The sequence below is a fragment of the Malaclemys terrapin genome, chromosome 9, assembly GCF_027887155.1.
Source record: "Malaclemys terrapin pileata isolate rMalTer1 chromosome 9, rMalTer1.hap1, whole genome shotgun sequence".
NCBI lineage: Eukaryota > Metazoa > Chordata > Testudines > Emydidae > Malaclemys > Malaclemys terrapin.
The window spans coordinates 72,780,747-72,797,183 of NC_071513.1; the positions used below are offsets into that span (position 1 = coordinate 72,780,747).

The following is a 16,437-nucleotide window of genomic DNA, read 5'->3' on the forward strand; positions in this document are numbered from 1 at the left end:
TAGTTAATGTCCCCCAAAACAGTGGCTGGGCTGAGGCAAATTGCTATTTGATAGCAATGCAGATAGAAATTTAAACAGACATTATTTGTGTTCTATTTCCTACTTAAAGCAGTGCTATATCCTGCTGCTCACAGGATGTTACTGCACATGCTCAGTTACATGTACATGCTCTACACTTTTTAATATTACAACACGTTTCAAAAACACCCCTCATTTAATATAAAAACAAGGGAGAGAGGTAGCTCTTAGCTTGTCAACTGCCTTGGACAGGTAATGGCTAGACTGTACAAACCGCATGCAGCCCAGAGTAAGGGACAATGGCAAGCTTCACCTCCCCTTGGGGAAGCTCAGTGAGATAGTTTGCCTCAGGGAGGCAGAATTCTTCCTCATTTTGGGGTGTGGGGGGGTGCGCTTGGCCTTTCAAAAGCTGTTTACTCCCCACCCCTTGGACTGCATAGAGGGAGCAGTCCCAGTATCTGCCAAGCGCAAGGGTTGCAATTGCAGCTGGCCCTCACATGGCCCATGCAAGGTAAGGGCAAAGGCTCCATATGTCTCATACCATCATTCAGTACATACAGTTAGATAACCTCAGTATTTAAATGGCCAAAGTATTTCCTGTAGTAAATACAGATCTGTGCCAGGGCAGACTGCAGCTGTGGAGATAATCTCATTTATTTACCTTAGGCAAAACTGGTGCATGAACAGGGCGACCGCTGTTTATTTTAATGTGGGTCCTTTAGAATTGTGTTTAAGTATCACAGATAGTATATGGCCAGTGTGCTCATCTGTTTTGCCTGCACCTCTTATTTTCGCACTTGCATTCTGCGTAGGAGAAAATATACAAGTTCCATTTTGTTTAGGCACTTCGCCATTTTGTTTGTCCATCATGTTGGTGCCCTTCTTTTTGAGGCTATTGGCGCCTTTGTCCCTCCGAGGTGGGAAAAGAGCAAGGGTCACTTGGTACGTGTTCAGCCTAGTACCAAGAGAACATAAAAGACTGCTGCACCTGAGACAAGGGGCTATCATTCCTGGTGTCAGCACAGTGCATGTCCTAGCCAAGACTTTGAGGAATCTACAGAAGATCACAGAAGAAGATCCAAACTCCTGTTCCTGTCTTACTTGTGTCCGAGGATCCTGCTGTACCTGGTCCATGAAGTCCATTGTCGTGGGTCCATTCCTCTGAACCTGGTGTAGTATGTCTGTACCTTACCAGTGGCAAATTCCCTTGTTCTGTGGGTTTGGGACCTTGACTTCATGTCAGTTTGTTAAGCCAACCTGTACCTGAATACCCTTTGTTTACAGTTTTATTTGGGGGTCCTATTAGTTACTGTTTAAATCTTTGTTAAATAAATCAATCAGTTTCATAGTTAAGCCTGTCTGTAGTTTCTCGCTGATGATAGTTGCCGGTTGGGGGAAACAAATCTGCTGGGTGGGGCTTTAAGGTGTGGAACTTAGGGCACATCCAGTTAACTACTAACAAAATATAAATAGAGAGTATTCCTGGTTAACATCTGCTGTAATTATTCCACCCGCAGGGATAGGGCTACATATTGCATTCCTCCCTGTGTATTGTGGTTGGTGATGTGCAGTATAGAGACTAAGGTCATGTCTATACATACATCACTGCAGTGGTGTAGCTGTACCGATGCAGCTGTGGCACTGCAGAGCGTCTGGTGAAGATGCCCTATGCTGATGGGAAAGCACTCCTATCAGCATAATAAAACCAGCTCCGCAAGCGGCAGAAGCTATGTTGGTGAGAGAAGTTCTCCCACTGACATAGTGCTGTGCACACAAGCGCTTATGTTGGTGTAATTTATGTCCCTTGGGGGAGAGGGCGGGTAGTTCACAACCGAATGACACAAGTTATGCCAATAAAGGCTGTAGTGTAAACATAGTCTAAAACTGGACTTGAGCCTTTGTCAGTGTGTATGTATTAAGCCATGTACTGCATGTGTAAGCCATGGATTAAGCCATGTACTGAATACAAATGTCACAGCATCCAATGAAGTGGGTAAGAATTATACAGTTGGGGAAGAACAAGCCCAGGTATGTTTCTCCCTTTATTTATGCAGAGTGGAAAACAAATGTGGGCAGAATTCGGAGTGTGTGTCAAAGTGAGGGGAGCAGGTTCAGAGCACACTCAAGGATCTGCATGTTGAGAAGGCCTGGAGCAGTGCACACAGTATGTTCCCCTCTGCACATGGTGGATTTGCAATAGGAAACCCATGTAAAAGTTAGCACTTCTCCAGAGTAGCATTAACCCGCTCTTGCTTTGTGGCTATTACCAGTGCACTTCCCCAGCCTCATGTTTTTCCTCAGAAGAGCATGATCAGGCATACAGAGTGGTTAAGTCACAGGCCCAAATCAGCACCAGAGCTTGGATGAGAACTCTGGAAGGGTTTCTGCTCGCCAGGTCTCTGGTCAGTTTGGAAGGCTGTGCAGCCCCTCACAAATGTTTCTGAAATGCAGAGATGTGTACAGCATAACTATAATACGCTGTTTGAGTTTAATAAAATAAGTGGAAAGAAACAATTTCCAAAACATTTCATGAGCAGAACAGGATGATTTACAGAAGCTAGAGGCTCCATGTTCACAGAAAGATAGCGCCTCGCAAATTACTTATCTTTCAGATCAGTCACTCGAGAGAGATACAGAATGGTTTAGAATCATTACCAAGGAGTGATTTGTATGCATAGAGGCTATTGCTCATTGCAACATCTCCCTTGTAAAATACAGATCATTAAGTAGCATGCTCCCTCAACTAATAGAAAGTTCCTTGTTTCCATACTCATATAGATTCTCAGATAGTATTTTAATCCCCGCAATAATAAAATATTGGCTAAGAACTATTATTTCCTTTATATTTGTTTAGTAAATCATCTAAAAATCAAATACCTTCTAAAAGGATTTGATGGTTCACTGGATAATTTTAGGGGAATGGAACACAAAAACTGCCTCTCCACTAGCCTTTGGAGAGCATTGCTCCTGATAGTGTCTTCCAAGCTCCACTTGGAACTCCCCATCGAGGAGGACCTCCAAACCATGCAGGGAGGAGACGAAGAAGGAATTGCAGACTCTGTATGTATGCAAAAAAGGTAGCCAAACATCTGCCCAGTTCTTATGTGCAAACTGTTATTTGCAATATATGATTGTGCATGTACAATTTCACTTCCAAACTCAGAAGTTGGTTTTAGATTAGGGTCATTAGGTCTCTTTCTGGAAGTTACTGGCTTGGCCAAAATTCAATAAAATCTATTTTATTACAGAGGAGTTTGGATTTTTAAGATGTGTTTGGCATTTATATAACTCAAATAGTTTTGGTCTCATTAACATGTAGATTTACAGTCCAGTTGCTCCTGACAATGACTACTTACTTAGTTCATTTAGAAAACAAGTTACGGTGTTTCATTTTAGCAGAGAGAACTGACACCCATAAAAATGCTATTTTGTTTTCCTTGCTTTCCTTCTCTCTCTCACATACTCTAAAAATGTGACTTGCTTCTGCTGTATTTATTCTCTTTGCCAGTTTTAATTTTTGGACTAAAATGTAATCTGTACATTTAAATCACAAAACCCCTTGCATTTTAATAACATTTACAGCCTGATTCACCACGTTCTGCCTGTACATTAGTGTAAGATGCAGAAAATAGATTGGATCTCTTCCAATGGTTGGAACTGGAAACAGTAATAGCAAGGAATTCACAATTAAGAGTAACATACCAGATGTGCTCCAACAACTAGTAAAGATATTAACAAGGGGCAGTTACATCTGCCTTCTCGATTCATTATATTTTATTTGTCTTTAAGGGCAAATTCTGGAACCAGCCTCAGTTGCTGAGCTCTGGGGATCTCTGTGTTAGTTGAGGTGGGTGAAAGAATCCCCAGGGGATGGCTGCACTTGCCCACACACAACCAGTGGTCCTGTCCCTTTGTGGGTCACGCCTAATAGTCAGCAGGCCATACCCCCTTGGATGAACCTACTGGCTGGTGCAAGAGCACTAATTCCCCAGAGTCCTTCTTGGAGTTGGGATAGGGATTCGCCTACATTCGATGCTCCCATGATGCAGCACCCAGTTAGCAGAGGGCAGGATTTTCTCTTGATTTATCTGAACATAATTTGGAGGGCTGTGATTTTTTTCTCACTGTTCACAGAAGTGAGAAACTAACAGCACTGGCTGAAGGCAGATATTGAACCGGCATTGTGCACAGCATGTTTCTCCAGGCAGTTATGCCAATTCCTCTCAGTCCTGATGTGGACACCTTGCCATGCCAATAATGGGCTTCCCTTAAGCACAGAATGAAAATCATGCTGAGTCCTATAAATGCATGTTTCTGTGACTACCCGTGTGGAATGAATTGGAAGACTTGGGCCTAGATTACAAGCATTGTATTCATTCTGCTTTTGAAAGGTTAAATTGTAATTTCTAGAAGTGACAATTCCATTTCACAGTAACTTTTGAAGTTTCAAATTTTGATTATGTTTATGCATGCACTGGCCCAGGATGTGGGATATCCAAGTTCAAGTCCCTGATTGAGAGCAGAGAAAGAGAGAGAATGAACCTGACTCAGGTCCTTCCAAATTTAGAGACTTTGTGTAACCTGAAATGTAGGAAAATGACCAGATCAGATGCAACCTTGACTTGATAACATTTATTTAATATTGTCTGAAATATGCAAGAATTTGAAGAAGCACATAAGCAATCAAATGCAGCCACAGAAAAACCATACTGTGTATAAATAAGATGCACTATGAGAAATACACAATATTGAATGAAACAGTACTGTACATTAATAACCTTTGAGAAACAAACAACTCAAACTATAGGCTTAGTTTACTCACGATATAAAAACCTTGACTTTTAAAGAAAAATATAGATTCAATCCAATCCTAGGGCCAGAGCCTGTACCCATTGAAGTCAATGGCAGTTTTGCCACTGATTTCAATCAGTTCACGATCAGGTCCTTAGTTTGCCTCCACAGGCACTTTAATTATATATTATTTTTACAAGGCCTAGCTTGAATACTATTACAAAAATGACAAAAACATCAACTCAAAAGTATGTGTCAGCAACTTCCAGAAAAAGAATGCAGAAATAGGTTATCTATCCATGCACAGAATAAGGCAAAAGCTAATTCATTCAGGTTAGGAATAATAAATTTTACTAATTTCTTTTTCACAACACAAACATTTTAGACTTTTTTTAAATTAATGGATATATTATGCATCATATTATTTTCACTTTTTCCTATCTCTACTGAGAAAGCTGGCACTGAGATGTCAAAAAGGAACTGTTCATTGATTAAGCTTACTGTATTTTGTTCTGTAACAACCACAGAATTTCATCTGGGTTTATTAATAGTGTCTACCATGAAAAAGCACACACTATTATAAGCTAACAATTTATAGAGTTGAAGGTACATTAAAATGTAATCCATGAATTTCAAACACTCAGTTTTAAAATATTTTTTCAGACTAAAAGCTGCAGAAAATTAGTTCTTAAATATTCTACAGAAAATTCTGGAACATCTAACATTTTAAATTTCTCACGCTTTCTTCTTCTTAAAAATATTTAAATTAATTTAGTAGCCCATCCTTTTGAAAAATAATCCGAAAAAGATACAGTCGATTACAAATCTTTTGTTTTAATTAGCGTGACCAAAGGTTTGTCATCAGGGCTGTAATCTTCATAAGCAATGGGGGTTGCATCATACATTGCAGGTCGGGATTTCTTTCCAAACCTAAAAGAAGAAGAAAAAAGGCTTTGGTGATAAACGGAAGTACATACATATTAATTGTAATAATCCACTGCTTCATGGCTCCCTGTCAGAAAAATCTTTAAGGGAACACTGTAAATTCTAAACCATATTGCAATATTTCTTGCAACCAATAATAAAAACACAGAAGGAATGTTTGAACTACATGGATCCCAGAAACCAACCCCTAAAAAGAGCAAGGAACAGATTCTGCACACCAAGTCATTGGAGGTTTTACCACTGAATTCAACAGAATCAAAGTCAGACACTAAGGGTGAAATCCTAGCTCTGGTGAAATCAGTGGAGAAGCACCCACTGACTACAATGGGCCCAGAATTTCACTTTAAGAGAGTAGCACTTCCAAACAACATTGAGGTTCCCTGATGTCATTTGACACAGTTATCACATACTGTTCATTGTTTTTCTTCTTCCTATTTGCCAGCTATAGATAAAACTGCATAGTCAGGTTGAATTGTGAACTGGCAGACGAAGTGTCAAAATAATTGAACTGGTACAGTTTTGCTGACTAGATATATCCATTAGCGGCAGGTTGAAACTGCCAAGATTCTATAAAAATTTGGAATGCCGAGAAAACATTAATGCCTTTTAGGGCATCACTCTCATGAACACTTATTAAAATGTTAGGCAAAAAATATGCTGTAGATATGCCCTGACTGTAGAAAAAAATGCCTTCAGAAATAGTTGCAACTAACGGTAAGAACTTTAAATAAAGAAATAGAATCATAGGGATAAAGAGCTAGAAAAGACCTCAAGTCTATTTTCCTTACAGGGCTCCACCACATAAGATTCTGAAAGTGAAATAGAAGGCCTCTCAATTAACATACAAGGAATTCCTCTAATTTTAGATTCCCATTTAGTTCTCTTCATGCATACGAAGTGTTAGCTCTACTACTGAAAAAAAACGAAGTGGGTGAGATATTATCTTTTATTGGACCAACTTCTGTTGGTGGAAGGGGCAAGCTTTCAAGCTTCATGGAGTTCTTCCTCGGGTCAGGTTCTGCTTATAACACTATAGCTAGTTAATATATTACTCAAAGGTCTCAAAACGTAACTATAAATGGGGAATCATCATGGAGCAGGTGTGCTTCTAGTGGAGTCCTGCAGGGATCAGCTCTTGGTTCTATGTCGTTTAACATTTTTATCAATGACTTGGAAGAAAACAAAATCATCACCAATAAAGTTTGCAGATGACAAAAAAGATTGAGGGAGTGGTAAATAATGAAGAAGACGGGTCTCTGAAATAGAGTGATCTGAATCACTTGGTAAACGGGGTGCAAGCAAGCACCATTTGTTTCCATATGGCCAAATGTGAGGTTATACATCTAGGAACAAATAATGTGGGCCACACTTACAGGATGGGGGACTTCATCCTGGGAAGCAATGACTCTGGAAAAGACTTGAAGGTAGGGATGGCTAATCAGCTGAATGTGAGCTCCCAGTGTGACTCTGTGGCCGAAAGGCTAATGTTATCCTTGTACATATAAACAGGAATGCTGAGAAGGAGTAGAGAGGTTATTTTACCTCTGTATTATTTGGCACTGCTGTGACCACTGCTGGAATACTGTGTCCAGTTCTGGTGTTTGCACTTCAGGAAGGATGTTGATAAATTAGAGAGGGTTCAGAGAAGAGCCACAAGAACGATGAAAAGACTAGAAAACATGGAATTAACTCTATTTTCCTTATCAAATAGAAGGTTATGGGTTGATTGATAACTGTCTATATGTATTTACGCGGAGAACATAAATTTGATAACAGAGGGCTCTTCAATCTAGCAGACAAAGGTATAACAGTGTGATTTATTCTCCATCACTGAGAATTTTAAAATCAAGATTGGATGTTTTTCTAAACTGGATATTCTAGTTTAAACGCAGCTATTGGACCTGAAGCTGTAATTAATATACAGGGGTCCTGTGTTATGAAAGATGTCAGACTAGATGATCCCGTTTCCTTCTGGACTTAAAATATTTGAAAAGACAGTTACTCACCTTTGTAATTGCTGTTCTTCGAGATGTGTTGCTCATATCCATTCCAATTAGGTGTGTGCGTGCTGTGTGCATGATCATCAGAGAATTTTTACCCTAGCAACACCCAGTGGGTCGGATGTGGAGCCCCTTAAGGTGCTGGATATATACCCCAGCTGACCCAGCACCCCCTCAGTTCCTTCTTGCTGGCTACTCCGACAGAGGGGAAGGAGGGCGGGTTTGGAATGGATATGAGCAACACATCTTGAAAAACAGTTACAAGGTGAGTAACCATCTTTTCTTCTTCGAGTGCTTGCTCATATCGATTCCAATTAGGTGACTCCCAAGCCTTACCTAGGCGGTGGGATCAGAATGAGATATTGCTGAGTGCAGCACCGCTGAACCAAATGCAGCATCGTCTCTGGACTATCGATAGTGAGAAGCAAAAGTATGTGTTGAGGACCAAGTGGCAGCTCTACAGATCTCCTGTATCGGGACCTTAGCCAGGAAAGCAGCCAACGAGGCTTGAGCCCTTGTAGAATGGGTGGTGAGGGGCTTGGCCGGGACACCGGCTAGGTTGTAGCAAGCACGGATACAGGACGTGATCCAAGAGGAGATGCGCTGTGAAGAGACCGGGAGGCCTTTCATCCGGTCAGCCACAGCAATGAAGAGCTGGGTCGTCTTTCTGAACGGCTTCGTACACTCAATATAGAAGGTGAGGGCTCTGTGAACGTCTAGGGAGTGCAGCTGTTGCTCCCGTCGAGTAGCATGCGGCTTCGGATACAAGATCGGGAGGAAAATGTCCTGGTTGACATGGAAAGTTGATACCACCTTCAGAAGGAAGGCAGGATGAGGATGTAGCTGCACCTTGTCCTTATGGAAGACCGTGTACGGTGGTTCCGAAGTGAGGGCTCTGATCTCGGATATGCGCCTCGCCGAAGTGATAGCCACAAGGAAGGCTGTCTTCCAGAAGAGGTACAGAAGGGAGCAAGTGGCCAATGGCTCAAATGGAGCCCCCATAAGTTTGGAGGGGACCAGGTCAAGGTCCCACATGGGGACTGGTCCCTCACCTGCGGGTAGAGACGGTTCAGCCCCTTGAGAAACCTACCTACCATAGGGTGGGGAAGACCGAGTGCCCATGTGTTCCTGGGTGGAAAGCCAAAATGGCTGCCAGGTGTACCCTCATGGATGATATTGCTAGACCTTGCTGTTTTAAGGAGAGCAGATAGTCCAAGATGAGAGGCACAGGCGCATGCAGAGGGGATGTGCCTTATTCGGCACATCAGCAAGAGAAGTGCTTCCATATGGCCAAGTACGTGGCTCAAGTGGAGGGCTTTCTGCTACCTAGTAGTACCTGCTGCACCGAATGGGAGCAAAGGAGCTCTGAACAAGTTAGCCATGCAGCATCCATGCCATAAGGTGGAGGGATTGCAGGTCGGGGTGACAGAGGCAGCCGTGGTCTTGTGAGATCAGATCCAGCCAAAGCGGGAGTGGCATCAGAGTGTCTACTGATATTTCCAGTAGTGTGGTGTACCAGTGTTGTCTGGGCCATGCTGGGGCTATCAGAATCAGACGCGCTCTGTCCCTGCACACCTTGAGCAGGACCTTGTGGACCAGTGGGAATGGAGGGAAGGTGTAGACAGCTGGCCCTTCCACAATAGCAGGAAAGCATCCGAGAGGGAACCCGGGGCGCGATCCTGGAGAGAGCAAAACAGCTGGCACTTCCGATTGCTGCGTGAGGCAAACAGGTCTACCTGGAGAAACCCCAGGAAAATGGAGTGGATGACATCTGAGCGAACTGACCACTCATGGGACTGGAAGGACCTGCTGAGGTGATCTGCCAGTGTGTTTTGTACCCCTGGGAGAAAGGACACCACCGGATGGATAGAGTGGGCTGTGCAAAACTCCCACAGGTGAATGGCTTGTTGATGTAGAACATGGCCGTGGTGTTGTCTGTGAGTACCGCCATGCAATGGCCATGTAGTTGCTGCCGGAATACTTGGCAGGCCAGGCGCACTGCCATCAATTCCCGTACATTGATGTGCAGCGATAGTTCGTCTGTGGTCCATAGACCTTGTGTCCGGAGGTCCCTGAGATGGGCACCCCATCCTAGGGATGAAGCATCCGTGACCAGAGACAAAGAGGGTTGAGGAGAGTGGAACGGAACCCCTTCGCATACTGTCCTGGGGTCTAACCACCAGTGGAGAGAGGTCAGGATTGTTTCCGGGATGGTTACCACCGTGTTTAGGCTGTCTCCACCTCGGCGATAGACTGTTGTCAGCCAGGCCTGAAGCGGGTGGTGCCGTAGTCTGGTATACCTGGTTACGTACGTATGTCCTAGAAGGCTCAAGCATGTTCTCACCATTGAAGTTGGAAAACTTTGGAGGCTGCGGATAAGGGACGCCAGCGACTGGAAGAGGGCATCCGGTAGGAGAGCTCGGGCGAGTCTGAAGTCCAAGACTGCCCCAATGAACTCTATTCTCTGGGTTGGTTCCAGAGATGACTTCTCCACATTGAGGAGGCGGCCTAATCGATGAAACATGGCCATGGTCACTTGAACCTGTGATTGCACCTGTTCCCTGGTATGACCTCGGATAAGCCAATCGTTGGGATACGGGAATACTTAGAATAGTATTCTCGGTTGACCACAAAGCGAAGAAAACGACTGTGTTCTGGAAGAATCGCGATGTGGAAGTACGCATCCTTCATGTTGAGGGCGGCAAACCAGCTCCTTGAACTTCTGCACGGAGTTCAGCCAATTATAGTTGTAACGGCTCAGGAGCACCTGCTGGTTTGCGATCCTGAGCTGGAGTCCTCCCGCAGAGTAGACTTTGCGTCCAAATAGATCAAGGCATTTGGCCTCCTTTGATTTGGGCGCAGGAGCCTGTTGTCCATGACACTCCTTTTCGTTCACTGAGGCCACTACCATTGAACAAGGCTGTGGATGGTTGAACAAATAGTCATACCCCTTAGAGGGGACATAGTACTTTCGCTCCACCCCTTTAGCCATTGGCGGAATGGATGCGGGCATCTGCCAGATTGTTCTGACCGTGTTTTCGATTGTTCGAATGATCGGTAGGGCTAACCTGGATGGAGCCTCTGTTGAGAAGATGTCAACCACTGGGTCCTCCACCTCTATAACCTCCTCCGCTGGGAGGTTCATGTTACGTGCCACCCTACGTAAGAGGTCCTGGTGGGCACGGAGGTCTATTGGAGGTGGACCCGAAGTGACCGTTCCTGCTACTGCCTCATCTGGTGATGAAGAGGAAGAGGCCACGGGAGAAAGAGGATCGTGTAGGGCCTCTTGCTCAGTTGTGACTCATGGATTGGGGCCAGCTGCCTCTGTGCCTGGGCCAGACAGGGGCGTTGGGATGGGTTCCGGGGGCGGGAGGGACATCCCTGTGTCCTCCATACCACCGGGAACAGGGTGGCTGACTGTGGCCTCTGGCACTCGCGGCTTGGAAGGGGCTGAGCGAGATGCCCCTGAAGGAGCACCTTGAGCCTGGTGATACACCCAAGGAGTCCAAAAGGGCCATTGAGTAGATCCCTGAACAGGACCTTGTCCCTGCATCTTCCAGTGGCCAGCCCCAGGGTCCAGGTAGCCATGATCCGAACGACGGCGGTCCGAGATACGGGACCCTGCGTCCGATTCCGTCGAACGAGAGGCAGAACGGGAGGGCCACGGTGGTGCTAAGTGGGAATGCGCTGGTTCACGACAACACGACGAGGATCGGTGCCGCGAGGGTGGAAAGCGGCGCCGTAAAGCCAGGGAGTGGTGCCAGGAACGAGACCGGTGCTGAAGTCTAGACCAGTGTCGGGATCTGGACCTTGTCGGTGATGATGACCACCGACGGGAACGGCATCTGGACCTGGACCTGCTCCTTGACGGAGACTGGTGTTCGGAACGGCGCCGCAAGTATGACCTGCGCCGTGGAGGAGAGCGGTGCCGGGACTGCGAGCGATGCCGAGAACGGTAGCGGTGCCACAGCTCGGTTGACGGTGCCGACGGATGGATAAGGGATGGCTTGCCCCTTGAAGGTATCACTCGGATCAGTGCCAAAGACTTAGGCTGTTGAGGCAATCAGATCCCTCGCGGCCGCAAAGGTATCTGGTGTAGAAGGAAGCTGGACCTCGACCACGCTACGAAGCGGGGAATCCAGGTGCACCAGACTCAATGGCTCCACCCTCGGTGCCGGAGTCAACTGTGTTGAAGTCGGCACTTGTGCTCCTGGTCGCTCCTCTACGGGGCGCGGTGCTGAGGGCGGGTCCAGGGAGGCTGGCATCTGTTGAGGTGGGCCAGCCTTTTCCAGTCTACGGTGCCGCTTCTGACCAGGCGAGTGGGAACGGCGCCGGACCGATGGTGGCTGTGGCACTGGGGAATGCCGGTAACACGGGTCTATTTCAGAGTCCGAATGCAATACAGTTCCTACCGGTGCCGCTGGGGCGCTGCACGCCGAAGCGCTCGGTGCCGGGTCTTGGCGTGGCACTGGACGTTGAGGGCTAAGAACCGCCTCCATGAGGAGCTGTCACAGACAAAAGTCCCGCTCCTTTTTAGTCCGGGGCCAGAAACCTTTGCAGATAATGCACTTCTCGGTCTGATGAGATTCCCCCAGACACTTTAGGCAAGAGTCATGGGGGTCGCCCGTTGGCATGGGCTTGGAGCAGGACGCGCAGGGTTTAAAGCCCGGAGCCTTGGGCATGAGCCCAAGCTACTGGTGGGAAGGAGGGAAGATCCCTACCAACCTGCTAGAACTATTTACACTATAACTATATAAAACTCTATAACTACACTAACTATAAACTATTTACACTGTTAAGAGGAAAAACGCTAGGGAGAGTGGAAAGTGGCAAAGCCGAGCTCCACAGTTCCAATGACCGTCACAGGTGGTAAGAAGGAACTGAGGGGGCGCTGGGTCGGCTGCGGTATACATCCAGCGCCATAAGGGCGCCACTCCAGGGGGCTCCACAGCCGACCCACCGAGTGTTGCTAGGGTAAAAATTCTCCGACGATCATGCATGCGGCGCGCACACACCTAATTGGAATCGATATGAGCAAGCACTCTAAGAAGAACTATAATGTTATAGTAATAGTTCCCTGCTTTTTGCACACCGAATCAGGGGTGCTGGAACAATTTGTATAGTGGTGATGCTGAGAGCCATTGAACCAAATTGTAAACCTTGTATATAACAGAAACCATTTCAAGCCAGCACATGTCGTTCCAGCACCTATGCACTGAATGGTCAAGAGATGCATTCTAAATCCCTTTCCCCACTTAGCACACCTGTGCAGCATAGGACTAGATCTGATATGCTGATCTGGATATTTGCACTTAGAATTGTGCATCCGCTACCAAAGGGAATCGTTAAATGTGATCTATCCCTCTTGCACTTGATCTTTACCAATCAGTCACAACCTAAGAGACAGGTGTAAGGGCTGGGACAAAACCAGATGAAACTGGAAAGACCCTGACACAACAGATGGAAAAAATGAAAAGACAATCTTGAGTATAAAAATTTCTATTTACTATTTTATGTGATAGGAGTCTACTATTCCCTGTACACATACCTGCTATTGATTCTTAAAAAAAAAAAAAAAAATTACACACTGTAAAAATACACCCTTCATTTGACATCCACCCACACGTGTATATAAAGAATATCAAGGCCTACATTTTCCAAAGTGAGTAGTGATTATGTATCCAAACCGTGACACCTTAAAGGGGGCCTGATTTTCAGAAAGTACTGAGAACCTGTTCTTTGAAAACAGGCCCCTTTAATGTGTCTCAATTTGAACACCTAAAATAAGTCACTTTTGAAAATTTAGGCCTTGGTGGTCTCTATATACATGTCTGTGTAAAAGACAACTGTGAAATTGTGATTCCTCCCCTGTGCTGAGTGCACCAATTTATACTGCTTTCTATCCTTCTGAAACAGAAATAAAGACTGAAGTCTGTACACTAAATCTTAGAAAAGTACCAGCTTGTCAGCTGTATAGTAGATTTTTATATAGCATCAAATGATTTATTTCTCATTTTCATTTTTTGGCAACACACAAATATTATTTGCAATTCAAACATTCCTTTTCATTGACATTAACTAGAATATATTTCACAAAGGTGCAAATAAAAATCCTTTTTATTTACAGGTTCTGGCATTCTCTCTTTTTCTTAACTACTGAACGCGGGCTTCAAAAACCGGTATGAATGCAGCCCCAATCTAAAGGCTTTTTTATGAGCTCATTCACCTTGACTCTCACTGGTTTTACTAAAAGGCCTTCCTTGGCACTATGCAGAGATTAATTCAGAGCCACATAGGTAAAGGAAAGACCTCCAACAAAGAGTCCAGGTCCCAAGATTTGAAAAGTCTGACATCAGCACTGTTTCACCGTTTCCATCACATCAATCAACAACTGGCAGGGAAAATAGTTTGAGTCAAGGTGAATGAGCTTATAAAAAAGGCTTTAGATTGGGGCATTGAACCACAAAGTGCCCTCTGCCCACCCCTGGAGCTGGAGGAGCAGTTACCTCACCAGGCTCCTTCCTCTCTACCCCCAAAGATGGTGGGGGGGAGTGAACATCCAGTACCCCTTGAAGATAAAGGAGTAGAAGAAAGATTACAGCCACCGTGCAACCCCCTCCCCACCCAAGATAACATCAAAGGAAGAGGAGGCCCTACAACCTTGGGTCCCTAGACTTCCAGTGCAGGAGATGCTAGCCAGGGTAGGGAAGAAAGCCCCAAGAAAGGGGATGAGCAATACTTGGGACACTCCAAACACTGTTCTGAAACATTCAGCTGCTAAGAACAGCGCCAACAGCTGGGACAATTTTTATTTGATCGCATATCCCTGCTGGAGTACAAGGCCTCAGAATTCTCTTTAAATGTCACCAGTGGCCGCTTCTCCTTATATCTGGGAAAACACTGTTGCACAGAGAACGAACAATGCAAAAAATATGGCCACTAACCACACCATTGCTAAATCATCCTTTTGCCTGGCATACTAATGGTTTCAGTTATCTGGGGAAGGTGGATGAGAGTAAATACTCTTTCCATTCTCTAACCAGGGACAGGAAAGGGGCAGAGCCAGAGTACATAAGAACATAACATAAGAACGGCCTTACTGGGTCAGACCAAAGGTCCATCTAGCCCAATATCCTGTCTTCCGACAGTGGCCAGTGCCAGGTGCCCAGAGGGAATGAACAGAACAGGTAATCATCAAGTGATCCATCCCCTGTCGTTCATTCCCAGCTTCTGGCAAACAGAGGCTAGGCATACCATTTCTGCCCATCCTGGCTAATAGTCATTGATGGACCTATCCTCCATGAATTTATGTAGTTCTTTTTTGAACCCTGTTCTGATCTTGGCCTTCACAACGTCCTCTGGCAAGGAGTTCCACAGGTTGACTGTGCATTGTGTGAAGAAATACTTCCTTTTATTTGTTTTCAACCTGATGCCTCTTAATTTCATTTGGTGACCCCTAGTTCTTGTGTTATGAGAAGTAGTAAACACTTCCTTATCTACTTTCTCTACATCAGTCATGATTTTATAGACCTGAATCATAACTCCCTTAGCCGTCTCTTTTCCAAGCTGAAAAGTCCCAGTCTTATTAATCTCTCCTCATATGGAAGCCGTTCCATACCCCTAATCGTTTTTGTTGTCCTTTTCTGAACTTTTTCCAATTCCAATATATCTTTTTAGAGATGGGCCAACCACATCTGCACACAGTATTCAAGATGTGGGTGTACCATGGATTTATAGAGCGGCAACATATTTTCTGTCCTATTATCTATCCCTTTCTTAATTATTCCCAGCATTCTGTTTGCTTTTTGACTGCCGCTGCACATTGTGGATGTTTTCAGAGAACTATCCACTAAGACTCCAAGATCTCTTTCTTGAGTGGTAACAGCTAATTTAGATCCCATCATTTTATATGTATAGTTGGGATTACGCTTTCCAATGTGCATTACTTTGCATTTATCAACATTTAATTTCATCTGCCATTTCGTTGCCCAGTTACCCACTTTTGAGAGATCCTTTGGTAGCTCTTCGCCATCTGCCTGGGTCTTAACTATCTTTAGTAATTTTGTATCATCTGCAAATTTTGCCACCTCACTTGTTTACCCCTTTTTCCAGATCATTTATGAATACATTGAATAGGACTGGTCCCAGAACAGACCCGTGGGGGACACCACTATTTACCTCTCTCCATTCTGAAAACTGACCATTTATACCTACCCTTTGTTTCCTATCTTTTAACTAGTTACCAATCCATGATAGCACCTTCCCTCTTATCCCATGGCAGTTTACTTTGCATAAGAGTCTTTGGTGATGGACCTTGTCAAAGGCTTTCTGAAAATCTAAGTATACTATATCCACTGGATCCCCTTGGTCCATATGCTTGTTGACTCCCTCAAAGAATTCTAGTAGATTAGTGAGGCATGATTTCCCTTTACTAAAACAATGTTGACTCTTCCTCAACAAATTATGTTCATCTATATGTCTGACAATATTGTTCTTTATTATAGTTTCAACCAGTTTGCCCGGTACTGAAGTCAGGCTTATAGATCTGTAATTGCCAGGATCACCTTTGGAGCCTTTTTAAAAAATTGACATCACATTAGCTATCCTTCAGTCATCTGGTACAGAAGCGGATTTAAATGATAGATTACAGACTACAGTTCGTAGTTCTGCAATTTCATATTTG

The 16,437-nt window shown here is 44.7% G+C and overlaps 1 protein-coding gene across 1 annotated transcript in view; it reads right to left on the reverse strand.

The window, feature by feature from the left end:
• Positions 1-4,635: 4,635 nt before the first annotated feature.
• Positions 4,636-16,437, reverse strand: part of DNER (delta/notch like EGF repeat containing) — a 292,283-nt gene continuing 280,481 nt past the window's right edge. Inside the window, exon 13 of the mRNA XM_054040696.1 lies at positions 4,636-5,739. Within this exon, the coding sequence (XP_053896671.1) occupies positions 5,628-5,739 (112 nt within the window). The 3' untranslated portion in view covers positions 4,636-5,627. The remainder of the gene's footprint in view (positions 5,740-16,437) is intronic.